The sequence below is a fragment of the Jaculus jaculus genome, chromosome 13 (assembly GCF_020740685.1).
Source record: "Jaculus jaculus isolate mJacJac1 chromosome 13, mJacJac1.mat.Y.cur, whole genome shotgun sequence".
NCBI classification, from domain to species: Eukaryota; Metazoa; Chordata; class Mammalia; order Rodentia; family Dipodidae; genus Jaculus; species Jaculus jaculus.
Window position 1 is genome coordinate 26,939,859 of NC_059114.1, and position 27,075 is coordinate 26,966,933.

Consider the following 27,075-nt stretch of genomic DNA (forward strand, 5'->3'; position numbering starts at 1 on the left):
TCTGTCCGCACTAATGCGACTAGTTGAAAGTCCCTCAAAAGTTCTTCTGGGTTCCACCAGCCCATTTTACCTATTAGGGTCAGTTGTGTCGGAGCAGAACCTAACCTGGTCATAATACTTCCACCAAGAGCTGCATAGGGTTAACGTGTGGTCCCCTGACAAGCCCCAGCGAGGTTTATCTGTGACGGAGTAACTCAGCGGGAAAGAAAGAGCCCCTGTGACAATGCCGATCAATCACTGGGCTGGGGCCCCTTTCCTACAGTAGCCCCGAGCTTAAGCATGGGGCGGGGACATCCCAGGCTCGCGCTTGTGAGCAGGGCAGCGGGCCAGCAGATTCCGGCTCAACTCTTTCCAAGAGCACCTCGCGTCCCGACTCGCCACCTCCAACTCCAGAGAAGTCAAGTGCCCCACAGGAAACTTGCATCACTGCACCGGGGGCCGGGCACGGGCCGCCGGGGTGGCTTCCAAGAAATGAGCCCGTCCATGGTCCCCGGAGGGTCCCCGGGGCACCTGCGGCCTCCAAGTGAGTCCGCGCGCCTGCTTTCCCCCACTCCCCGCGTCCGCGTTGCCGGGGCGCCGGGGGGGGGGTCGCCCCTGACTGCCTCCTGGGGAGGGGGTCCCGGAGGCTCCTCGGGGTGGGCGGCGACAGCGACAGAGACGGCGGTGCCCGGAGGCCGCGCTGCTGGCGGCCGCGGCGGCGCTGCTCCCCAGCTCCGTGCAGCTGCCGCCCGGCGCTTGCGCACTGGGCCCCGGGCGCGCGGCGGCACCAGGCTTTGTGTGTGTGTGTGTGAGTGTGTGAGTGAGTGAGTGTGTGTGTGTGTGTGTATGTGTGAGTGTCTGTGAGTGAGTGAGTGAGTGAGTGAGCAAGCGCGAGTGTGGCCGCCGCGGAGCGCGAGCAGGACCCGGGGGCGCAGCGCGGCGCGCTCCCCCAGCCTCTCTCTCCCCGCCAGAACCATGTCGGGCAGGTCGGTTCGAGACCAGGAGCCGGGCCAAAGATGATATCAAGAGGGTCATGGCGGCTATCGAGAAAGTGCGCAAATGGTAAGCCGAGGCGCCCGCTCGCTCGCGCTCTCGCTGCTCGGCGCCGCGGCTGCCGGGAACCAGAGCCGGCGCGGACAGCGAGCCCGCGGGGGCGCAGCGCCTCGGGCAGCCTCACCCGGCCGCCGCGGGGCCCGGAGTTGGCGAGGGCGGGCGGCGCTCGAGCCGTGTCACCTGCGCCGGGCGGAGACCGCGGCCGCTGCCCAGGTGCGCTCACGCCGGTCGCCCACCTGGCGGGGCCACGGCGGCCCGGAGATGATGGGTGCCCCGGGGCCGGAGCGGCGGGCAGAACCCCCACCCGCGGCGCTCGGCTCCCGGGGAGGAGGGTTCGGAGCCGGCCCCAGAAGCCATTTCGTTTTGTGCAAGTCACATGAAAGCGGCTTCCCGCGCGCCGGGGCCGCGATGCCGGCGGCGGCGGGCGGGCGGGCGGAACGCGAGCTCCATTGTGCAGGCACCGGGCGGGCCGCCGCGGCGCCGCCGTCTCCTCCCCGCGCGCCCCGGGCGACGCTGCGCTGCGCCGGCCCCCGCCCGGCCCCCGAACCCCCAGCGCCCCCGGCCCGCGCTGCGCCGGCCTCCCGCCCTCCCCGCCTCCCAGGCCCGGCGCCCTCCAGTCTGCGGAGTTTGCAGAGCGCGAGCCGTTTAAATTTAGCGCTTTGGGCTGCCTGGAGCGAGGGCTGCGGGCGAGGAGGAAGATGGGGGCGAGCGCCGGGAGGCAGCGGCCGGGCGCGGGGCACCCACGTCCCGCTGGCGGTGCGCGGAGCGCCGGCGAGCGGATCTTTGAGGCCAGAAGCCCGTCCTGGGCCGCGTCTGCCGGTCCCCAAGCGGAGCTGTGTTTGTTTTGCGGAGAGAACCGTTGTTTTTGTTCTCCGCCTGGGTGTGGGGCGGCAGGGGGCTGAGAAATTCGGTGTGGGCCGTGCGTGCGCGTGTGTGTGTGTGTTTGCAAGCTCAAATTAGATCGTGCCCGGCGTGGCCTCCTTATAATTAGTAGATGGAACATTTTCACGGCCTTGACGGGCTCCGACTCCGAAGCAGCCCCACGGCCAGGCCCGAGACGCCCGCAGACCTCTAGGTTGGGTCAGACTTGTTGAAAACTCCCCGCTCGCCTTTTCCAACTTTATTGTGTGTCCCCCTCCCCCTACACCTAGACAACACGGCTTCACCGGGGTCCGAGAGAGAAAGAGAGAGAGAGAGGCATCGCGAGGGTGTCCCCAAGTGTCAGCGCCCATGGGCTCGTCCTGATTAATGCCTAGAAACTGGCCAGGCCCCACTGGAGGCTCTGTTTCTATTTGGGTTTTGTGTTTTTTTTTTTTTTAAATTTCTTGAGTAACGCCTTGGTTCTTGAAAAATTAAAAATAAACTCTGGGGTCCAGTCTCCAGTCTGGCGGTGTCACAAGTTAGCTGTCCTTTCTGAGTCAAACCCAACAAAAAAGGCAAGGGGAAAAATCAATAAAGTCCACGTGCTCCCGGGCCTCCTATGGAAAGGGCTGCCTGCGGATGGCCGGATGCCCGCCCGTGGGCTGGCTTTGGCTCCAATGGGACAAAGAATTTTCACAACCGTGAGAAGGGGACGGTTTCTAAAGTTGAGCTCCAAGTCGTCGGTGCTGCGGGAGCTCCCCTACTGTGCAGGGTGCCCAGTGCCCAAGTGGAGCCATTTAAAAATGGCAGAAACAGCTGCAGGCCACAGCACACACACGGAAACAACCGACCGTTCCCCTCTCCTGTGGGACCCCCAAGGGAAGGCTGGAGTTGTCCCCCTCCCTGCCTCAGCCCTAGTGCAGAGAAAGGACTGGTGTTGGGGCCTGACTCCCTTCTGTCACTCTCTTGGAGGGCGGAAAGGGGCCGTGCAAGCGGCCTTTCTCTGCTCTTGGAGGCGTGGCGGGGCCTCCTGCCCCAGGTTCCCCGCCAGACCCAGGCTGCGTACCCTGTGACAGCTGCTCCTGGGTCGGCCAGCTGCTCTGCAGAGCGGGCAGATGGAGGGCTGGGGCTTTCCCAGAGCTGGAGGCTTCCATCCTGCCCCACTGCGGGCCGGACCTGGGGTTGGTGTGGAGTGATTTTTGAGATTAATGACCTCTAAAGACTCAGGCTTTGGGGATCTCCTGGTTGGACTGTCCCCTTCACTTCCGTGTTGTGACCTTGGGCAGAATAGGAAACTCAACTTCTCTAACTCTGGCGACCAGAGGCTCTAGGCCCCTCCGCTCTCGGGGCTGCTGTGAAGAGTGTAGAGGAGCACTTGTAAATAAATGCCTTTACTGTAAGGTGAACTTTGTAGAAATTTCTTCATTTTCGTTTTCTTTTATTTATTTATTTTTCCTTCGCCCCTTCTAAGTAAAAATTGAGGTCCTATGGCCTGGTTTCCCTAGCCCTTGAGAAGCTGAATGTGGCCCTGGAGGCTTGTGTGTTGTTTATTAACTGGCCACCAACCATGCATTTCGCCATTGGCTGAGATGTGGGGTTGCCAGAGTGAGCAAATAAAAATACAGAACACCTAGTTACATTTGAATTTCAGTTATGTAGCCACATTAATTTTTAAAAGACGTTTTTCAAATAGCATGGTGGTACATACCTGTAATTCAGTGCTTGGGAGGTGGAGGCAGGAGGATTAGGAGTTCAAGACCAGCCTTGGCTGCCTAGCAAGCTTGCCATGAGACCCTGACTCTAAATAGACAAACAAATAGATAAATCTTTCTGTTGAGAGTTTTGCCCAGTGGTAGAGCATGAACTTAATAGGTACAGGGTCTGTGGTCAGAGCCCCAGCATGTATGTGTGTGTGTGTATATATACACACATACGCATGCATGTATGTGTGTGTATGTAAAATATACAGTGTTTGAGACATACTAATGCCAAACAATTATCCATTTATTCAAATTCAAATATGATGAAGCACTGTATTTTATTCAGAGCAGGGCCAAGGTATCTGGCATACTCTTCAGCACGTAGTTCTCAGCTCTGCTTGGATAGTCCTATCCTGCCCCTGCCCTGGCGGAAAAAGCCCGCAGCTATCTGTGGCGGTCCTGCCTGTAGCTGCCAGCTGCTTCTCCTCTCCTTTCTGCCTCGTGTCCCAGCAAGGCAGGCTGGTGGCTTGTGAGGCAGCCAGAAGATGGCTGAAGGACAACAAAATGGTGGGTCCCTTTTTGGGAAAGTGGACCAGGAGGCCTAGAGTGAGTAGAGAAGAAGGGGAGGTTTGAACTGCACAGTAGGCAGAGGTCTGGAACCCTTTAGCTCTTGGTCTGAGGGTTCCTTCAACAACTTGTGGTGAAAACAGACACCAAATCATAGGGACTTCCCATCCATTCCTGGGAGAGGTGGAGGTCTGAGCCTGGGGCCTCACCTCTGCCCTTCTGGGGTTTTTTTTGTTGTTGTTGTTGTTTGTTTGTTTTGTTTTGTTTTATCACAGGTACCTTCCTGCCAGGTGAAGTGGACCTAGGCCTGATTAGGATTAGACCAGGCCTCCTAAAGGGACAAAAACTATCCCTGAAGTGAACAAAAAATGAGGGACTTAGAGATGATGTAGCCATTAAGATGTTTACCTATGAAGCCTAAGGACACAGGTTCTATTCCCCTGTACCCACATAAGCTAGACAAGGTGGCACATGGGTCTGGAGTTCATTTACAGCTGCTGAAGGCCCTGGTGCACCCATTCTTTCTCTGTCTTTCTGTCTCCGCCCCCTCCCCATCTCTCTGTACCTCTTTCTCTTGCTCTTTCAAATAAATAAATAGAGGGACTTAGAGCTATCTTTGGAGTCAGTAGGGCCATTGAACAAATGGTCACTCTTGGATCTGAATCCAGTAGAACATTGGAAATTGACCTTGGTATGGAGAACCTAGGATGGGCCTTTGTAGTTAATAGAAGAGTTGGAGGTGGGAGGAGCTCCGGGGCTGTACTCCTACACGTGGGACCTCGTTTCATCCTCTCATCGCGGGAACATACTTCTGATGGACAGGGGAAGTACTGAAGCCAGGCTGGTTACCAGGAACCATCAAGGCATGAGGACTCAGGCATTCTCAGGACAGTTTCACAGCTAGGTTAGGGTGCAACCTGGTGATTGAGGTGAATCCCCAGGCGCAATACCTGCAGGTGGTACCAGATGGTGACTGGGAGGGAGCTGCAATGTGACATCTGGAGCAAGCTGTGACTGCCAGGGGCATGTGAGCCCAGATCATGGTTGGTTTGTGGTTGGTTTTGTTTCTGTGGTGTGTTTGTTTATTTTTTAAGATATTTTCAGGGCTGGAGAGATGGTTTAGCAGTTAAGGCACTTGCCTGCGAAGCCTAAGGACCCAAGTTCCATTCTTCAGGTCCCACATAAGCCAGATGCACATGGTGGCACCTGCATCTGGAGTTCGTTTGCCGTGGCTTGAGGCCCTGGCACATTCATTCTTTTTCTCTCTCTATTCCTCCCTTCATCTGTCTCTAATAAATAATTTTTTTAATTTTTATTTATTTATTTGAGAGTGACAGACACAGAGAGAGAAAGACAGATAGAGGGAGAGAGAGAGAATGGGCGCGCCAGGGCTTCCAGCCTCTGCAAACGAACTCCAGATGCGTGCGCCCCCTTGTGCATCTGGCTAACGTGGGACCTGGGGAACCGAGCCTCGAACCAGGGTCCTTAGGCTTCACAGGCAAGCGCTTAACCGCTAAGCCATCTCTCCAGCCCTAATAAATAAATTTTTGAAAAGATATTTTCATTTACTTATTTATTTTCAAGCAGAGAGAGAAAATGGGTGCACAATGGCTTCTAGCTGCTGTGAACAGACTCCAGGCGCATGTGCCATTTTGTGTATCTGGCTTTATGTGGATACTGGGAAATTGAACCTGGGTCTTTAGGCTTTGCAGAAAAGTGCCTTAACTGTTAAGCCATCTCACCAGCCCTTGTTTGTTTGTTTTTAAAATATATTTTATTTATTTGAGTGACAGAAAGAGGCAGAGAGGGAAAGAGAACGGGAGCACCAGGGCCTCCAGCTACTGTAAATGAATTCCAGACGTATGGGACCCCTTGTGCATCTGCCTTACATGGGTCCTGGAGAATTGAACCAGGATCCTTTGGCTTTGCAGGCAAATGCCTGAACCGCTAAGCCATCTCTCCAGCACCTTGGGTTTTTTTTTGTTGTTGTTTGTTTGTTTTTTTTTTTTTTGAGGTAGGGTCTCACTCTAGCCCAGGCTGACCTGGAATTCACTATGTAGCCTCATGGTGGCCTCAAACTCGTGGTGATCCTCCTACCTCTGCCTCCCAAGTGCTGGGATTAAAGGTGTGTGCCACCATGCCCGGCTTTGTTGTGTTTTGAGGCAGGGTCTCACTCTAGCTCAGGCTGACCCAGAAGTCACTTTGTAGCTCAGGCTGGCCTTGAACTCATTGCCACCATTCCCAGCTTCAGATCATGTTTTATTTTTAAAATATTTTATTTATTTATTTGCAAGCAGAAAGAGATAGAAGAGAGAGAATGGAAATGCCAGTGCCTCCAGCCACTGCAAACAAAGTCCAGATACCTGTGTCTGTTTGTTTGTCCAGCTTTATGTGGGTACTAGGGAATTGAACCAGGTTGTTAGGCTTTGCAGGCAAGTGTCTTATCCACTGAGCCATCTCCCCAGCCCAAGATCATGTTTTAAGAGTAGTCAGAAATCTAGACTTTTCTACAGAGTGGTTTAAAAGAAAAAATTTAAGTTTGGAAGTTGATTCAGCTGTTTAAAAGTACTATGCAGAGGGAGAGAGATGGGAGGGAAAAGACTATGCAGGCCAAACAAAACATGTCTGTTGACCTCTGGTCACTTTAGCTGTGAGGTAATGAGAACAGTCTAGGCCCCTCATCAGAGGAGGGACTGTGTTCTCAGGTGATAGGCTTGGACGGGGAGGGGAGAGGAGCAGTCGTGGGAAATCTCACTTGTGAAATCCCATTTCCCTCCTCATAGGAGCTCCCTCTGGACTTATACTTGAGCTCTGTCCTCTTTCTGGGAAGGCTAAGGGTCAAGCCTCAGGTCAGAGGTCAGTCCCAAGGTTAGGCTCTGTTTCATCTTGGCTTTTTGGCATGGCTTTGTAGCCCAGGGCTACGTGAGCCTGAAAGTAGTGATCATAGGATTGTGGGGGGAATGGGGAGCTCACAAGTTAAGGTTCTTAACTCTCTTGCCTCTGTCCTAAAGGCCCTTTGGTGCTCCACACCTGGGGCTATAGCTTGAGAGTGGCTTCCATCCCTGGGGTGCCATGGGGACCTGGATTGAAGAGGTTGCCAGCTAGGGCAGAAGGACCCAAAGAACCTAGCTGCATACAGCCCATGGCCCACAGTGCCTGACCCTGCTGAGAGATTGTAACTTCAAACATTCATTCTGGCTCCTGACAGCCTACAAAGCTCAGAGCTCTGACACACTTTCGATCCTAAGTCCTCTATGTTGTAAGTCAATTATTCAAAAAAAAAGGCCAGGTGTGGTGGTGCACAACTTTAATCCAAGCACTCAGGAGGCAAAGAGAGGTAAAAGGATCGCTGTGAGTTCAAGGCCACCCTGAGACTGCCTAGTGAATTTCAGGTCAGCCTGGGCTGGAGTGAGACTCTACCTGGGGGGGGGGGGGGGGATTAACATACTCGAACCTGAATTTATTTGTTTACTGGGCTCAGGCCCAGGAAGCTGGATGAGGGCATCTTTGGCTGCTTGCAGGGAAGTCTAGCAGAGTGTTCTTTGAACACTAGAAGTTTCTGTTACCCAGATGCTTCTTAACATGGCTCTTCGTCTTCATGGGCAACAGGACAACAGCAGGTGGACTCGGGGGCTAAAGCCTTCATCTAGTACTCGCTTTGCCACTTGCTGTCTATGTGGCCATGAACCTGTGACAGAACCTCTCTGGTGCTCCTGGTTTCCCATCTAAAAGGTGAGGTAACAATAGTCCCTTTCTCTTTCTCTCTCTCCTCTCTCTTTTGTTTGTTTTTTGAGGTACAGTCTCACTCTAGCTCAGGCTGACCTGGAATTCACTATGAAGTCTCAGGGTGGCCTCGAACTCACAGTGATCCTCCTACCTCTGCCTCCCCAGTGCTGGGATTAAAGGCGTGTGCCACCATGCCCGGCAATAGTCCATCTCTTGATCACTTGGCCTGGCCTTCAGAGACACAGTGGCCATTAGGATTGTGTGTCACTTGTCACTGAGGTTTTTTCCCCTGGGAATGGCCCTATCTCCTCAGGCATCGTTGTGGATTTGGAATGGAGACTGAGAGATTGGGCCTATGGCTTGTGCAGTCTGCCTCAAGAGGCAGGAGATGGGGCCCAGTAGCAGATACCTGCCTTCACTAAATGCTTTCCCTGCTGACAGGGGCATGGATGGAGCCTGAGGGGTGTTATGGAAGCATGTGAACAGTTCTTGTGTCAATTCTTGTTCTGGAGGGGATAAGTTCACCTCCCCAGGCCTTACTTCCTTTATCTGTCAAATGTGGAAAGTGACACTTGTTGCCATACACAGTTATGTAAAGATTAGAGCACATAACCAGGCGTGGTGGCGCATGCCTTTAACCCCAGCCCTTGGGACGCACAGGTAGGAGGATCACTGTGAGTTCGAGGCCACCCTGAAACTACATAGTGAATTCCAGGTCAGCCTGGGCTAGAGTGACACCCTACCTCAAAAAATAAAAGAGATGGTATAGGTTAAGTGCTTGTCTGTGAAGCCTAAAGACCCCGGTTCAAGGCTCGATTCCACAGGACCCACGTTAGCCAGATGCACAAGGGGGTGCATGCGTCTGGAATTCGTCTGCAGTGGCGGGAGGCCCTGACGTGCCCATTCTCTCTCTCTATCTGCCTCTCTCTCTGTCTGTTCCTTTCAAATAAATAAATAAATAATAAAAATAAATAAAGTCAAAGATTAGAGCACATATTTGCACTGCCTCACACATGGAAGGCACTAGAAATGGTCACTAGTTTAATAGTAAAAACCAGATTGTCACTTCCTCTGACAGGAACACAGGGACCTGAGCAGGCACGGTTTGGAGATGGATGTATGTGATTTGTTTTATCTGATTTTAAGCATGTTTAGTCTTCTAGAAGCCTCTGTAGTGAGTGAGGGGGAGGGGGCCTGTAATGTGTCACAGTAGCCCATGAGGCCTATGCATGCAAGGTTAAGTTCAGGGGAAGAGGCCAAGAGGGTGTCGGGCACTCACAGACAGAGGTCTTCACCTCACTTATACTCTGGGTTGCAGCAGGATGGTTGTTACTGGAATGCTGAGTGTTCTTGTCGGCCTGTCACCCACCAAGGGAGCAGCTCTCCCCGACATCTGTCATGGGGTCCTTGAATCAGCTGCATTGCTCACTGAACTACTAGTGGAATCTCAGGAGGCCTTCTATATCTCTAGGGTGGTTGGACTGTTGGGGTTCAGGTCATAGGTCTGCTTCCTGTGGCTCTCCCTGATTGTCCCTCTCCCGTCTACCCCCCACACTATGTAGTCTATAAGTGCTTGGGACAGGAAGTGATTCCATCTGACAGAAGTTTGACAGCAATAATCTAGAAAGTAGCTTGAAGTAAGATGGTAGGCATGGAGAGGGATTATTATCATTAATGAAACCTGCCACCCCTTCTCCTTCTCATAGCGTATCATTTTCTCCTGACCTCTAAACCTGGCTCTTGCAGCTGGGGGCCTGGGCTCTGTCATGCAAGAGTTCAGAATGCATGGGCAGAAGGGGCATGCAGAGCCTCCTTGAAGATCTCTCTTTGGGCCACTGCTCTCTGGCACCCCTGGGCTATTCCAAAGGTCAGTTTCTAGGAGAGCATGGGGTAGTCACTTTTTGCCTCTTTGCTCAGCATGAGGCTAAATCACTTGTCCAGGGGCTCCAGTCATGTCTATGTGCATGCTTGTTTTCTTAGCTCCTGTGCTGAGTAGCCACCACATTACAGCTGTGATCCCTGCCGCTGCCATGAGCACAGTCCTACTCCAAAGCCCCTAGTAATGGGCTCTTCCTTATTCTCCACAGGGAGAAGAAATGGGTGACTGTTGGTGACACATCCCTACGAATCTACAAATGGGTCCCTGTGACAGAGCCAAAAGTTGACGACGTGAGTACGCAGGGCTGGTCTTCTGAGTGCGGCTTTATCCTGCAGGGACAAGGGGCTGTGTGCTGCCACTGTGGCTTGGGGCCCAGCCTAGGCCTAGAGAGGCTGTTGGACCTGTGACCCCTATCCTATTATATAGTCTTGCCCCAGATTCCGGCCCTCAGAGATGTGGGAAGTGTCCCCTGCAAGTTGTTCTGTGTACCGAGAATCCCATAGTCTACCATGGGAGTCATTCCTTAGTGCAGAGCTGTTTCTTCCCCAGGGCCCTGGGCACCATTGTCTGGGGTGGGCATGACCTATCGATAGGCCAACCTTTCTTCACTATGGTCTCGTTCCTGAGCACCTGGTCACCTGCCAAAGCCCAGGTTCTGCTCCACCCAGTCGTCCTATGACAGCTCATACTGAGCCTGTGCAGGCCATGTTTTGTGGACATGAGCTCAAAGAAATACAGTCACTTCCCCAGAGCCACACAGCTGTTTCAGAGTGGAGGATCAAAGCCAGACCTTTTTGACTTCAAGGTGTATGTACTTTCTATTCCCAGACAGCCTTTTATTGACTGGTGTTGCAAATAACTGGTGGCCCCTGGAATATGAAAGCCAGGGGCTGGAAGGAGCTCCAGAGAGGCTGGGGTTAGGAGGTGGGACTATGCTGACTCTAACTCCAGAGAGAGTTGCCCATGGTCATGTTGGGCTCCTTGGCGGGGAGGGTGCATGCTGGTAGCCTGCCTGTATGTACTACCGAACCAAAAGACCTTTGTACCAGCAGATCCCTTTGCTGGGGCTGCCTTCCCTGTTCACTCACACTCAGTGCTGGCCTCCAGGAGGATGACTCGACTAGCCCACTTGGTCCCAGCCACTCCTGGGAACAGTGTGGTCATGGTTGATGTTTTATTGCGGGGAAACCTGGGAGCCCAGCTTTCTCAGTGTGATGGAGGCTAAGCCTCCTTCCCCCAGCCTCACTCTCCTGCCTTATGAGTGTTGGGCTTCAGACTGGGCTGAGATTCTGTGCCGACTCAGATCATAGGCTCACCCGGGAAGGGCTGGTGCTGTGCTGAGAGACCTTACTTAGGTGCTGGACAACCCTTCCCATTCTGGCCTGAGCTCCTGAAGCCATAGGGCTGCTCTCTATAAAGGAATTAAGACTTGCTCCATCTTCATGGCATTGGACAAAGAGCCAGGCAGCCCAGCTCCTCAGACAGCTCCCGGCTCTGGCCCCAGCCTTGGCCTTGCACACTCTCACACCATTAGGTGGTGGAGAAGTACTGCTGCATTTGTGAAGACGTGGTCCTTGCTCTCAAGGAATTTCTAATCTCGTTGGGGGAAGATAATTATAGAATAGCATGAAACAGACATCAGGGAAGTGCCAAATGGAATATGATCAAGGGGAACACACAGTATGTGGTCCGTGGGAAGAATGGGGCAGCTCCTGGCTGGGCAGAGCGTGGGTGTGGAGTCAGACAGACCAGCCCTGATTAACCCGTGGGGCTGGACCTCTCGGCCCACTGTCAGGACTTCTGCTCCTCACCACCACCCGCCCTCTGTGGACGGGAGCAGTGCTATCTAGTTCACGCAGTTTCTGTTCCCAGTTAGTGCAGCACATTGCCCAGAAAACACTTAGCATGGTGTTCCAGAAATGCCAATTCCCTTTTTACCTCTGAGCCATGACATGGAATAAGTGGGTTCCCAGCCCTCTTTTCTCTAGGGCATGTGGTGCTCAGCCTGGCTGGGCTGTTTGATAAATGCAAATTCCTGGGCCCCAGACAGCGGCATCAGATTTCCTGAAGGTTGGGCAAGAAAGCTGCATTGTGAAGGGGAAGCTTTTTGTTGTTTTAGAAACCACTCAGTTACTATATGGCTATGCCATTTTTAAATTTTAGAATTCTTGAAGTTTTCATTCTTTTAAACAAAAAAGTAACATTTTTAAATTTTTTCTTTCTTTATTTATTTGAGAGAGGCAGATAGAGAAAATGGGTGCTCTAGGGCCTTCAGCCACTGCAAATGAACTCCAGACACATGTACCACTTTGTACATCTGGCTTATGTGGGAACTAGGGCATCAATTCTGGGTCCTCTGGCTTTGCAAGCAAGCACCTTAACCATTAAACCATCTCTCCAGCCCATAAGTAACATATTTATTTTTTAATTAATTTTTTTGGGTGGGGGTTGAGGTAGGGTCTCACTCTGGTCCAGGCTGACCTGGAATTTACTATGTAGTCTCAGGGTGGCCTTGAATTCACAGCAATCCTCCTACCTGTGCTTCCCAAGTGCTGGTATTAAAGGCATGTGCTACCATGCCTAGCTATAAGTAACATTTGTTTTTTGTTTTTTTTTTAATTTTTATTAACATTTTCCATGATTATAAAATATATCCCATGGTAATTCCCTCCCTCCCCACCCCCACACTTTCCCATTTGAAATTCCATTCTCCATCATATTACCTCCCCACTACAATCATTGTAATTACATATATACAATATGAACCTATTAAGTATCCTCCTCCCTTCCTTTCTCTTCCCTTTATGTCTTCTTTTCAACTTACTGGCCTCTGCTACTAAGTATTTTCATTCTCACACAGAAGCCCAATCATCTGTAGCTAAGATCCACATATGAGGGAGAACATGTGGCGCTTGGCTTTCTGGGCCTGGGTTACCTCACTTAGTATAATCCATTCCAGGTCCATCCATTTTTCTGCAAATTTCATAACTTCATTTTTCTTTACCATTGAGTAGAACTCCATTGTATAAATGTGCCACATCTTCATTATCCACTCATCAGTTGAGGGACATCTAGGCTGGTTCCATTTCCCAGCTATTATAAATTGAGCAGCAATAAACATGGTTGAGCACGTACTTCTAAGGAAATGAGATGATTCCTTTGGATATATGCCTAGGAGTGCTATAGCTGGGTCATATTGTAGATCAATCTTTAGCTGTTTTAGGAACCTCCACACTGTTTTCCACAATGGCTGGACCAGATTGCATTCCCACCAGCAGTGTAGAAGGGTTCCTTTTTTTCCACATCCCCGCCAATATAAGTAACATATTTAAAGATTCAAATGTTAACCTTTTTTTTTTTTTTTGTACTGGAGTTTGAACACAGAGTTTTATAGATGTTGGGTAAGTACTTTATTGGGCTGTGCCTGCAAAGCAAAACACAATCTTTCAAAGTGTACACTTAAAAACTGGACATGGTAGTGCACGCCTTTAACCCCAGCACATACCTTTAATTCCAGCAGAATTGGGAGGCAGAGGTAGAAGAATTGCTGTGAGTTCAAGGCCAGCCTGAGACTATATAGTTAATTCCAGGTCAGCCTGGGCTAGAGCAAGACCCTACCTTGAAACCTGCTGAGCCTATAATCCCAGCATGCGGGAGGCAGGATGGTGAGTTCAAGGCTAGCCTGGACTGCATAGGAAGACTGTCTCTAAAGGAAAAAAAGTCTAGGGCTGGAGGGATGGCTTAGCAGATAAGGCCCAGGTTCAGTTTCCCGGGACCCACATAAGCCAGATGCACAAGGTGGCACATATTTCTGGAGTTTGTTTGTAGTGGCTGAATGCCCTGGCGTACCCATGTGTTCTCTCTCTCTCTCTCATAAATAAAAATATTTTTTAAAAAAGGAATAAAGTCTGGGCTGGAGACATGGCTCAGCCATTAAAGGCACTTGCTTGCAAAGCCTGATGGCACGGTTCAGTTCCCCAATACCCACATAAGCCAGATGCACAAAGTGGCACATGCGTCTGGAGTTCATTTGCAGTGGCTAAAGGCCCTGGTGCCCCACTCATGCTTCCTCACTCAATCTCTCTCTCTCTCTCTCTCTCTCTCTCTCTCTGCTTGCAAATAAATAAATAATCTTAAAAGTCTAAGCGTACACTGTGGTGTTAGTAGATCCCTAGTTGTGCACCTGTCACCACTACAATTCTGAAACATTCTCATCCCAGGAAGGAAACTCACCTGTTCGTGGTCATTCCCTAGTCCCTGCTCTCCCCACCCCGCCTACCTTATCTGTGCAGCTGGGTAGTCTTCCAGTGTTCCACTTTTTCAGCATGTATGTCTTTATGCATCTGCCTTTCATCACTGCACACCCTTCCCCAACACCTCGGCTCCCCATGAAGGCACCAGTGTGCCCACTTTGTGTTTATCCTTCCAGAGAGAGTCTATACTCACAGACTCATGCATATGCAACCCGCCATTAGTGGCAGGGTTCACACACTCTGCACCCTTTACTTTTACATCTTGGAGACACTGAGCTGATTTTTTTGTTTGTTTGTTTGTTTGTTTGTTTTCTAGGTAGGGTCTCGCTGTAGCCCAGGCTGACCTGGAATTTCCTATGTAGTCTCAGGGTGACCTTGAACTTGCAACAATCCTCCTACCTCTGCCTCCGAGTACTGAAATTAAAGACATGCGCCACCATTCCCGGCCCTAATTTTTAAAAAATATTATGTATTTATGTATTTATTTATTTATTTATTTGACAGAGAGAAAGAGAGAATGGGCACTCCGTGTCCTCCAGCCACTGCAGACAAACTCCAGACACGTGCGCCCCCTTGTGCATCTGGCTAACATGGATTCTGGGGAATCAAACCTGGGTCCTTTGGCTTTGCAGGCAAACGCCTTAACCACTAAGCCATCCCTCCAACCTTCTAGTTATTTTTTAATTAAAATTTTTTACATGAATGTCTGTATGTGTGTGTATATATGCATATGGGTGTGGAGGTTAGAGGACAACTTTGGATGTTACCCTCAGGAACTGTCCACATCCTTTTAAGACAGGGTCCAGGAGCTGGAGAGGTGACTCAGCAGCAGGGGCACTTGCCTGCAGGGCCTAACGACCTTACTTTAATTTCCCATACCTATGCAAATCCTGATGCACAAAGTGGCACATGCATCTGAGTTCATTTGCAGCAGCTAGAGGTCCTGGCACACCCATATTCATTCTCTTTCCTTGTAAATAAACAAATAAAAATAAATAAACAAATAAAAATACTTTTAAAAGGGGGCTGGGACAATGGCTTAGCTATTGAGGTATTTGCCTGCAAATGCGAAGTTTAAGGACCTCGGTTCAATTCCCCAGTAGCCACATAAAGCCAGATGCACAAAGGAGTACATGTATCACAGTGATCCTCCTATCTCAGCTTCCTAAGTGCTCGGATTAAAGGTGTGCACCACCATGCCTGACATCTCGGAGCTTTCTTTCCCAGCACTTTGAGAAAGGCAACCCTGACTGGTGCAATGGCGCAAATCTTTAATCCCAGCGCGTAGGTGGCAGAGGGAGGAGGGTCACTGATTTCTAGGCCAGCCTGGGCTACAGAGAGAGTTCCAAGTCAGCCTAGACTAGAGTAAGATCCTTCCTCAAACACACACACACACACACACACACACACACACACACACACACACAGGCGGGGTATCCATGAGGAGCTAACACCACTGGAAATGAGTGACCTCTATCTACCTTGGCCCACCTGGAGCTCTTTACACCTGCCCTGGCCAGCAGTGACTACAGTTTTGTCCCAGGTTCCCACCTGTTCCCCCAAGACAAGGAAGCAGTTCTCGCCAGCTAGGGTGTGTGCATGCTTACGGATAGCAGCTCCACAGACAGGTGAGAGACTATTTCCTGTGGTGCCACAGCTGGGGCAGCCCCAGAGACCTCCCTTCTATGGAGCTGTTTGATTCCAGTTTGGCCGAGGAGCATCTTGTGGGCCATGTTCAAATGCAGGCAAAGAGAGTCCTTGCTGAGACTTGGGGTGCTGAGTTGATTAGATGGAATAACATACTCATCCCACAGCGTCGTTTGTGCATGTGTAGACACACACATGTGTTTGACTGACTTGGTTTCTGCTCCATCTTCCCCTCCAGAAAAGCAAGAATAAGAAGAAAGGCAAGGACGAGAAGTGTGGCTCGGAGGTGACCACTCCGGAGAACAGCTCCTCCCCGGGGATGATGGACATGCACGGTGAGCGCCCCACGCCTGTGGCCTCGCTGCCAGCTACCTGGGCCTGGGCAGGAACTCAGTTGTGTTTTTGTTTCTGCAGCAGGTTTGTTCACATTCCAGACAAGGGGTAGGAGGGCTGGGCAGGACTGAAAGGCCCTGTGCCAAGCAGAAGGCTTCTCAGAGGAGAAGTGTCTTTCCCCAGTGCACTCTGCCAGGAATGTGAAATAAACCAGAGACATAAAAATAAGACCCTCCTTTCACTCAGGTACAAAATCTCACGGCTGTTTCTACCAGCTGATGTGCCAGGAAGTTTTTAGATGGGTGCATGTCTCTTCACCCTCTGAGGCTGGCATACCACACCGATGACTACATTTTTCACTTCCCACTTCTGCTTTGCTACTACAAAGCTCCAAACTGGATTTTGGACTTCATTTTCATCACTTCAAGTGCCTGGGATTGTTCTTGCAGGACAGCCTAACTTCCTTTGGTCTGTCTAATTTCAGAAATTGTAACCTAAGCCAGGCATGGTGGCACATACCTTTAATCCCAGCACTCAGGAGGTAGGAGGATTGCTATGAGTTAAGCTATGGTAGGGATAAGCCGGGTCAGCTTGGAGACAGAGTAAGGTAAGCCAGGTATGCTGGAAGAGCCATGTCCTCCCTGGGTTCCTGCTTCATCCAGTGCCCCTGGCACTGCCATATTTGACTTCTCAAAGAATGGCAGAAATGCAGCTTTCCTAATTTATAAATATTAAATGTTTCTAGAGTCTATAATTTTAATGTCCCTAAAAGGCTCATGTGTTAAAGGCTAAATTTCTAGCTTGGTGCAGTTGGGAGGTAGTACAAATTTTATGAGATGGCACCTCATTTGTGGTCTTCTGGTCATTGTGGATATGTCCTTATAGGGGAGAATAGGACCACACTCCTTTCCTCTCCTGTTGTTTTTATAGTGGTCACCTTTGCTCTATGTGACACTCCTACCACGATGGGATAACTCTCCACAGACCCTAAATCAATGATGTCAAGTGACTAGACTAAGAGACTAAGACTTCTGCCAAAACCATAAGTCAAAATCAACTTTTGATCTTTCTCACTCTAGCCTAGGCTGACCTGGAATTCACCTGGCATCATTTTTTTGTTTCTTTGTTTCTTTGTTTTTTCAAGGTAGAGTCTTACTCTGGCTCAAACTGACCTGGTATTCACTATGTAGTCTCAGGGTAGCCTTGAACTCAAGGCGATCCTCCTACCTCTGCCTCCTGAGTGCTGGGATTAATGGCGTGCTCCACCACGCCCAGCTCGGGCCTCATTTTTTAAAATAATATTTTTATTTACTTATTTTCAAGCAAAGAAAGATAGAGGAAAGGAGAGAGACAGAGAAAATGGGTACACTAGGTACACTAGGGCCTCCAGTGACAGCAAATGAACTCCAAATGCATGTGCTACTTTGTGCATCTGGCTTTACGTGGTGGGTACTAGGGACTTGAACCTGAGTTGTTAAGCTTTGTAGGCAAGAGCCTTAACTGCTGAGCCATCTCTCCAGCCCCTTGATCCTGATTTTTTTATCTTAATTTTTAATGTGTTTGTGCTGTTCACTGCTCTAAGCCTTTTGTACACAGTGTTATCAAATAGATAAGGAGATCAGAAAGGAATATTGAGTTGTTCAGTTTTCTAATGCCGCCACACCCATGCCTGCCATGAGCCTGGGAAGAAAAACGAGCAAACATCGCATTTGCCCAAACTAACCAGTCTGGAATTCCTAAGATCCTGGCACCTAGGTCAGGGAGTCTTGCTTCTTACTGACCTGGCTCAAAAAAAAATTTTGTTGTTGTTGTTTGTTTTGTTTTGTTTTGTTTTTTTCCAAGTAGAGTCTCACTGTAGCCCAGGCGGACCTGGAATTTACTATGGAGTCTCAGGGTGGCCTTGAACTCATAGCAATCCTCCTACCTCTGCCTCCTGAGTGCTGGGATTAAAGATTTGTGCCATCATGCTTGGCAACTGTGGGGTTTTTTTGTTTTATTTTTTAAACTTATTTTATTTTTATTTGTTTGAGAGAGAGGAAGAGAGGCAGATAGAGAGAATGGGTACACCAGGGCCTTCAGCTGCTGCAAACAAACTCCAGACCCATGTACCACCATGTGTATCTGGTTTACGTAGGTTCTGGGGAATCGAACCTGGGTACTAGGCTTCCCAGGCAAGCACCTTAACCACTAAGTCATCTCTCCAGACCTGTTTGTTTTGTAAGGTTTTTGCTATTGTTGTTACTGTTGAACAACATGTCCAAAACATTCCCAGTCCCCACCACTTGTAGTGGCTTGATCTATAATTTCTGTATTCTGGTGTTTTTTTTTTAATTTTTTTTGGTTCATTTTTTTATTTATTTATTTGAGAGCAACAGACATAGAGAGAAAGACACATAGAGGGAAAGAGAGAGAATGGGCGCGCCAGGGCTTCCAGCCTCTGCAAATGAACTCCAGACGCGTGCGCCCCCTTGTGCATCTGGCTAACGTGGGACCTGGGGAACTGAGCCTCGAACCGGGGTCCTTAGGCTTCACAGGCAAGCGCTTAACCGCTAAGCCATCTCTCCAGCCCTAATTTCTGTATTCTGGAGGTGAAGACAGGAAGATTAAAAATTCGAGGCTGGGCTGGAGAGATGGCTTAGTGGTCAAGGCACTTTCTTGTGAAGCCTAAGGACCCAGGTTTGTTTCTCCAGGTCCCACATAAGCCAGATGCACAAGGTGACACGTGGGTCTGGAGTTTGTTTGCAGTGGCTAGAGGCCCTGGTGCACCCATTCTCTCTCTCTTTGTCTCTAATAAATTAAAATTAAAATTTAAAAACTTGAGGCCCTGTCTAAAAAACAAAAACAAACAAACAACAAAAAAAACAGGTAGATGTAGTGGTATACACCTTTAATCCCAGCACTTGGGAGGCAGAGGTTGGATTGCTGTGAATTCTAGGCCAGTCTGTAACTACAGAGTGGGTTCCAGGTCATCCTGAGCCTAGAGTGAGACCCTGTCTTGACTAGAAAAGAAAAGAGAAGGGAAAGGGAAGGGAAGAAAAGAAAAGAAGTCATAGTGGGGATTAGTTTCCTTTTCAGAAACTAACCTTTAAGCTGGATTATGATGTTTCCCTGGCAATCCCTAGCAGCCCCTCTCTAGGCTGGAGCAGGCCACACTGGCTCACGACTGAGGCTGAGTCGTGGAATTACAGAGGAAGGCATTAGAGGCCACAGCTTAAGGTACCACCTGCTTCAAACCCTGACTGCCTCATGACTTCCCCTGACTTAGAGTAACCTTTAACCTTCAGATTGGTGTCATTTTAGTCTGTAGATGCAATGGCAGGGCCTACTGCATAAAGTCATTGTGAGGATTAGATGAGATAATCTCTTAGTTTGTTACCAGCTACCATTCATGAAACCATCACAGTGTGCCACACATCATAAGCCCCCTGTCAGCCTTACCACCTTTGAATCTAATAAAGACTCCCATTTCCCAGGTGGAGACAACAGCCTCAGAGAGGTGAGGAAACTTGCCCCGGTAGCAAGTGTGTAATTTTCAGCGTCATGCTGGTGTGTGAGGAGGGCCCTTAAGGCAGAACCCAGGCTTGTACAAGCTCCAGAGAAATCCAGCTTCCACACATACAAGCGCCTCATCCACCTTCTCCCCTCATTTCCATTTTAGTGCTTGCATGTACAGCCAGCCCAGCCAGGACCAAGTCAGACTGTGGGGTGTCCCAGCATGAGGGCTGGGTGTAGGCCCAGTACATGAAGGGACAGGTGTAGGCCTAGTACATGCTTCAGAAGGCCAGGGACAGGAGGGCACAGCAGGAGACAGAGAGGTCATCTAATGGTCTCTGCTCTGTGACATTCAGCTAATGTCAGCCACAGTATGACAGTTCCCAGGTGGGTCCCCAGCATCTCCCTTGTCAAACATTAGTGCTGATTGTCATTCCTGAGAAGGATGTCTTATACATGTGCACGTGGGTCTTGACCTAGAAGAGAAGTTTAGGCTTTCTTTTTTTTTTTTAAAGGAGAGTATTTTTTTTAATTTATTTTTATTTATTTATTTGAGAGCAACAGACAGAGAGAGAAAGAGGCCGATAGAGGGAGAGAGAGAATGGGCGCACCAGGGCCTCCAGCTACTGCAAACGAACTCCAGATGCGTGCGACCTCTTGTACATCTGGCTAACGTGGGTCCTGGGGAACCAAACCTCAAACCGGGGTTCTTAGGCTTCATAGGCAAGTGCTTAACTGCTAAGCCATCTCTCCAGCCCAAGTTTAGGCTTTCTCGAAGAAGTCAGGAGAGTGTGCTTTAAGTCCAGAATTCACAAGGGGAAGCTTTTGTGTAAGTATCATCCCAGGGTGTGTTTAAAATACAATCAAGTTTGCTCATCTGGCCTGTGTGGCCACCTGGTAGCTCCTAGGGTTGGGGTAGAGGAGTGACTAGAGGTTGATGATTGGCCAGACTGACCTGAGGAATGGCTCTGTCTTTGAGCCTCAGTTTCCCCCTCTGTAAAGTGAGGGTGGCCATAGTACCTACCTGGTAAGTTGAAAGGATTAAATGAAGTTGCTTGGGCATGCTGGTGTGCCTCTGTCGTCCCAGCTGCTTGGAAGCAGAGGCTAAGGACTGCTTGAGCCTGTGCTTGGAACCAGCTGGGACAACATGATAAGGCCCAGCAAGGTGACTAAATGCTCTTGCCCAGTGCCTGGCACATAGTAGGCACCCAGCACTATTGGAGTGCCTCTGCTCAACTCTTCATTCATCTTTTTTTTTTTTTTTTTTTTTTTTTAGGTAGGGTCTCACTCTAGCCCAGGCTGACCTGGAATTCACTATATAGCCTCAGGTTGGCCTCAAACTCACAGCAATCCTCCTGCCTCTGCCTCCTGAGTGCTGGGATTAAAGGTCTACACAAACATGACTGGCCTTTTCTTTTCATTCTGAGTAGTCACATTATAGAGACAGTAAAGAACATAAGTATGATAGTCACCCATTGAGTCCTGTCTCAATTTCTATGAACACCAGGCTCTATTTGCCTAAATTGTGGTTTATACTTGACATATACTTTATATTAAAAATACACATGCTGGGATGGAGAGATGGCTTCGCGGTTCAGGCACTTGCCTGTGAAGCCTAAGGACCCAGGTTCGATTCTCCAGGTCCCCCAAAAGCCAGATGTACAAGGTAGTGCATGCATCTGGAGTTCTTCTTTTACAGTGGCTGGAGTCCCTGGCGTGCCATTCTCTTCCACCCTTTCTGTTTCAAATAAACATAAAAATAATTTTTTTTTAAGTTTTTTTAAAAAATACACATCTTGCCAGGCGTGGTGGCGCACACCTTTAATCACAGCACTCAGGGGGCAGAGGCAGGAGAATCACCGTGAACTCGAGTCCACCCTGAGACTACATAGTGAATTCCAGGTCAGCCTGGGCTAGAGTGAAACCCTACCTCAAAAAACAAACACACACGCACACACATCTTGACTGGGCATGGTGGCACATGCCTTTAATCCCAGCACTGGGAGGCAGAGGTAGGAGAATCTCTTGAGTTCTAGGCCAGCCTGAACCTACATAGTAAATTCCAAGTCAGCCTGGATTAGAGCAAGTCTCTACCTCAGAAAAAAATATATATAAAAATGCACATCTTGCTGGGCGTGGTAGCACACACCCCTATGTAAAGTACTCTGGAAGGCAGAGGTAGGAGGATTGCTGTGAGTTCAAGGCTACCCTGAGACTACATAGTGAATTCCAGGTCAGCCTGGACTAGTGTGAGACCTTATTTCAAAACAAAACAGAAATAAAGCACATCTTAGGGCTGGAGAGATAGCTCATCGGTTATTGCACTTGCTTGCAAAGCCTCATGACATGGGTTCGAGTCCCAGTACCCATGTAAAGTAAAGCCAGATGTACAAAGTGACGCATGTGCCTGGAGTTTATTTGCAGTGATAGGATTCCTTGGTGTACCCATTCTCTCCCTCCCTCTCAAATAAATAGATCTTAAAAAAATCTTGAATGTGAATTCAAGGGAACTCTAACAGTTACAAGCCAGGCTAACAGTACATTTTCCTGCCTCACCATGTTTCAGTTGATACCTACTTATTTCAGCATGCATTTTCCTATACCTGCTGTGCCATTATCACTTCTCACAAAATTAACAATAATTCCTTAATAGCTTTCAAAATCCAGACCATATGCAAATTCCCCAATTGTTCCAAAATGTGTTACAGCTGGCACATTCCAAATGAGATCCAAATAATTCCCGTACGTAATATTTAATTATGTTTCTTTAGTTTCTTTAATCTATAATAATCTTTCCTGTTGTGCCTTTTTTGTTTTTTTTTTTTAATATTTATTTGCATGTGGGGGTGGGGCACAGGGTCTCTTGCCACTTCAAATTCCAGGCACATGTGCCATTTTGTACATCTGGCTTTACATGGGTACTGAGAAATTGAACCTGGGCTGCAGTTGGCCACTAAGCCATTTCTTCAGCCATTTTTTTTTAATATATTTTATTTTTATTTATTTCACAGAGAAAGAGGGGGGAAAAGACAGAATGGGAGCGCCAGGTACTCCAGCCACTGCAAACGAACTCCAGACACGTGCGCCACTTTGTGCATCTGGCTAACATGGGTCCTAGGGAATTGAACCTGGGTCCTTTGGCTTTGCAAGCAAACGCCTTACCTACTAAGCTACCCCTCCAGCCCTTGTTTTTTATTTTATTTTGCTTTCTGTATTTTGTTTTTTGCCATGCTAGTGATGGAACCCAGGACCTTGTGCATATTAGGAAAGGACTTTACCACTGAGCCACACCCTAGTCCTTTTTTTTTTTTTTTTTTTTTTTTTTTTTTTTTTTTTTGTGAGGTAGGGTCTTGCTCTAGCCCAGGCTGACCTGGAATTCACTATGTAGTCTCAGGGTGGCCTTGAACTCATGGCGATACTTCTACCTTTGCCTCCCAAATGCTGGAATTAAAGGTGTGTGCCACTACGCCAGCTTCCTAGCCCTTTGTTTTTCTTTTCAATTTTTTTTTCATTAACACCTTCCATAATTATAAGTAATATCCCATGGTAATGTCCTCCCTCCCCTCACTTTCCCCTTTGAAACTCCATTCTCCATCATATCCCTTCCCCATCTCAAGGAATCTCTTTTATTTTTATGTCATGATCTTTTCCTCCTGTTATGATGGTCTTGTATAGGTAGTGTCAGGCACTGTGAGGTCATGGATATCCAGGCCATTTTGTGTCTGGGGGGAGCACATTGTAAGGAGTCCTACCCTTCCTTTGGCTCTTATATTCTTTCTGCCACCTCTTCTGCAAAAGACCCTGAGCCTTGGAAGGTGTGATAGAGATATTGCAGTGCTGAGCACTCCTGTCACTTCTTTTCAGCACCATGATGCCTTCTGAGTCATCCCAAGGCCACTGCCATCTGTAAAGAGAAGATTCTCTACTCAAAGTGAGAGTGGCATATGGGTATAAACATTAAGAGAAGTGCTTACTGGGCAGTTTGGGAAACATAGTATATACATTTAGCCACACAGCAGCAGATTTTACACCCCAGGACTCATGACTACCCCTGTTTTAAGTTTTCAGTATCAGGGATGTATTCCCTCCCATGGAGCGGGCCTGCAGTCCAATTAGAGGGCAGTTGGTTTCCACCATGACAGACATGCCCCTATTGCACCTATTGGCTCATTTGGCCTGGTTGGTCAAATATAAGGCTTGCAGTGTCCACTGTTGAGTATCTTCGCTGGTGATTTCTCTCTCTCCCATTGAACTGCATGCAGAATGGCTTCTTCCAGCTTTCTGTTAGCTGGTCTACATGGAAGAGGTTATCAGCTCAGTTCCAGCAGGATTTCTCAGTGGCCTTGCAGCCCAAGTATATGAAGTCTTTAGCAACAGGGTCTTACCATCTATTCCTGGTACCTAGCCCCCTTTTTTTTTTTAAACAATGATTTTTTTTTTTTTTTCTTTTTTCCTGAGGTAGGGTCTCATTCTATCTAGCCCAGGCTGACCTAGAATTCCCTATGTAGTCTCAGGGTGGCCTCGAGTTCATGGCAATCCTCTTACCTCTGCTTCCTGAGTGCTGGGATTCAATGTGGGCACCACCACACCTGGCTAACAATGATTCTTTAGTTAAAATATATATATACATGTACACAGGCATGGTGGCGCACACCTTTAATCCCAGCTGAAGTAGGAGGATCACCATGAGTTTTAGGCCAGTCTGAGACTATACAGAGTATAGTTTGGGCTACAGTGAAACCCTACCTCACAAAACAAAAATATAGGGCTGGAGGGATGGCTGAATGGTTAAGGTGGCTGCCTGCATAGCCAAAGGACCCAGGTTCTATTACCCAGGACCCATGATAGCCAGATGCACAATGGGGCACATGCATCTGGAGTTCGTTTGTAGTGGCTGGAGGCCCTGGCACGCCCATTCTGTCTCTTTCTGTCTCCTTCTTTCTCTGTCAAATAAATAAATAAAAATAAAATGTTTTTTAAAACATGTATATGTATGTATATATTTTATTTATTTTTCTTTGTTTAAATTTTTTTTTGTCTGTTTATATTTTTGGTTTTTCAAGGTAGGGTCTCATTCTAGCCCAGGCAGACCTGGAATTCATTGTGTAATCTCAGTCTGGCTTCAAACTCACAACAGTCCTCCTACCTCTGCCTCCTGAGTGCTGGGATTAAAGGCATGCATTAGGCTGGAGGGATGGCTTAGTGATTAAGGTGTTTACCTGCAAAGCCAAAGGACCCAGGTTCGATTCCCCAAGACCCATGTAAGCCAGATGCACAAGGTAGCACATGCATCTGGAGTTTATTTGCAGTGGCTGGAGGCCCTGACATGCCCATTCTCTCTGTTTCTCTCTCTCTCAAATAGATAAATAAAAATTAAAAATAAAGGCGTGCATGCGCCACCACTCTTGGCCTATGGTACCTTTGTAAAAAAAAAATTTTATTTAGTTACTTAAGAGAGAGAAAGAGACAGATAGAGAAATAGAGAGAATGGGCATGCCAGGGCCTCTAGCCACTACATATGAACTCCAGACACATGTGTCCCCTTGTGTATCTGGCTTACATGGGTCCTGGGGAATTGAACCTGGGTCCTTAGGCTTCGCAGGCCAATTCTGTAACCACTAAGCCGTTTTCCCAGTTCCCCTATGGTGCCTTTTGAGTCATCCCAGAGGTCACCGCCACCTGAAGAGAGAAGCTTCTCTAACCAAAAGCGAAAGTACCATTAATATATAGGTATGAATGTTAAGGAAAGTGCTTATAAGGCAGTTTGGTGAGCATAATGTATGTCTGGCATCTAGCCAGACAACAGCAGGCATTATACCCCTACAGCTCATGACCTCCCCCACCATAGGTTTTTGAACTAGGTTTTCAGAGCCAGGCATGTATTCTGCCCTATGGAGCAGGCCTCCAGTCCAACTAGGCAGCAGTTGGTTTCCCCCATAACAGGCCACTATTGCACCAGTTGGCACATTTGGCCTGGCTGGCCAGACTTAAGGCTTACAATATCCACCGTTGCTTATCACTGTTGAGGACGTCTGTCTCCCACAGGGCTGCATGCAGTGCAGCATAGCTCTTCCCGCTTTCTGACAGCTGGTCCCTCGTCAGGGAGGAGGTGTCCAGCTCAGCTACAGCTTGATTTTTCAAGTGACCTGCAGCTCAAGCATGTGGAGTCTTCAGCAGTAGGGTCTTACCATCCAGTTCTGATGGGAAGCCAAAAACCTTGGCAATGCCTATAGTGTTAAGGGGGCATCAGGGACCTCCCCGGCCAACAACTCACTGGAAGGTATCACATCCCTGGCATTAAAATTTTTCTAGTAACTATATGGTTTCTGCATGTGCCATTATCCAAAAAAGTAAGTTTTGGCCAGGCATGGTGGCACATGCCTTTAATCCCAGCACTCAGGAGGTAGATCATCGTGAGTTCAAGGCCATTCTGAGACTGTATAGTGAATTTCAGTCAGCCTTGCTAGAATGAAACCCTGCCTTGAAAAACCAAAGAAAAGAAACGAAAAAAAGTAAGTTTCCATATGGCTTATTCATCTTAAAAAATTTTTTTTTGTTTTTCGGTTTTTTAAGGTAGCCCAGGCTGACCTAGAATTCACTATGTAGTCTCAGCACTGCCCCGAACTCACAATGCTCCTCTTACCTCTGCCTCCCAAGTGCTGGGATTAAAGGCTTGTGCCACCATGCCCAGTAGCAATACTGTTTCTTTGATCGTGTTGTTGCTTTTATATTGCTTTATGGCCATGCATAAAATGTCTGTTTATCTCTGCCCACAATTGGGTCTCCAGTGGCTCCCCCAAGGTTTTAACATGTCAGGCCACCATCTCTAGCTGGCAGGCTCCAAATATAGGGCTCTCCTTCATGAGCCAGTGTGGGGAAAGCCAGGCCCGCTCCCAGAATCCCTTGTCTCACAGGACATAGGGCCACAGTATCGAGACAGAAGCTGAGCACCCCACCCACACACACCTGGCACCCCTCAGCAGCTGCAGGGTGTCATCCTGTGCCCTCTCCCCTTGCAGATGACAACAGCAATCAGAGCTCCATAGCAGACGCCTCCCCCACCAAACAGGAGAACAGCAGCAACTCCAGCCCTGCCCCAGAGCCCAGTGCAGCTGTGCCCAGTGATGGCAATGAAGGCAAGATGGATGAGACACAGGCTGATGGGAAGGAGCACCCTGGAGCTGAAGGTACGTGGTCCCCAGCGCTCATGTGCACAACAGCTGTCTTCCCCACTCAGCAGACTGCAGGCAGTCAAGTGACCAGTATTTTCAGGAGGCCTTGTCATGTACCATGTCCAGAAGGTGACAGCAAAAGAAAGGGAAGGGTTAGAGCTCATATTCTTCTCTCGCTGATTTTTTTTTCTTTGTTTTTTCAAGGTAAGGTCTCACTCTAGACCAGGCTGACCTGAAATTCACTATGCAGTCTAAGGCTGGCCTCGAACTCATGGCAATCCTCCTACCTCTTCCTTCTGAGTACTGGGATTAGAGGCGTGCACCACCACGCCCGGCTACAGCACATATTCTTGTGGAGACACTGAAAAATAAATCAATCTAGGGCTGGAGAGATGGCCTTGTGGTTAAGGCAT

General features: G+C 48.8%; 1 protein-coding gene across 1 annotated transcript in view; it reads left to right on the forward strand.

The window, feature by feature from the left end:
* The first annotated feature begins 366 nt into the window (after positions 1-366).
* Bcl7a (BAF chromatin remodeling complex subunit BCL7A) overlaps positions 367-27,075 on the forward strand; it is a 41,557-nt gene continuing 14,848 nt past the window's right edge. Inside the window, exons 1-5 of the mRNA XM_004668473.3 lie at positions 367-523; positions 951-1,041; positions 9,974-10,055; positions 15,904-16,000; positions 26,510-26,677. Coding sequence (XP_004668530.2) covers positions 472-523; positions 951-1,041; positions 9,974-10,055; positions 15,904-16,000; positions 26,510-26,677 — 490 coding nt within the window. The 5' untranslated portion in view covers positions 367-471. The remainder of the gene's footprint in view (positions 524-950; positions 1,042-9,973; positions 10,056-15,903; positions 16,001-26,509; positions 26,678-27,075) is intronic.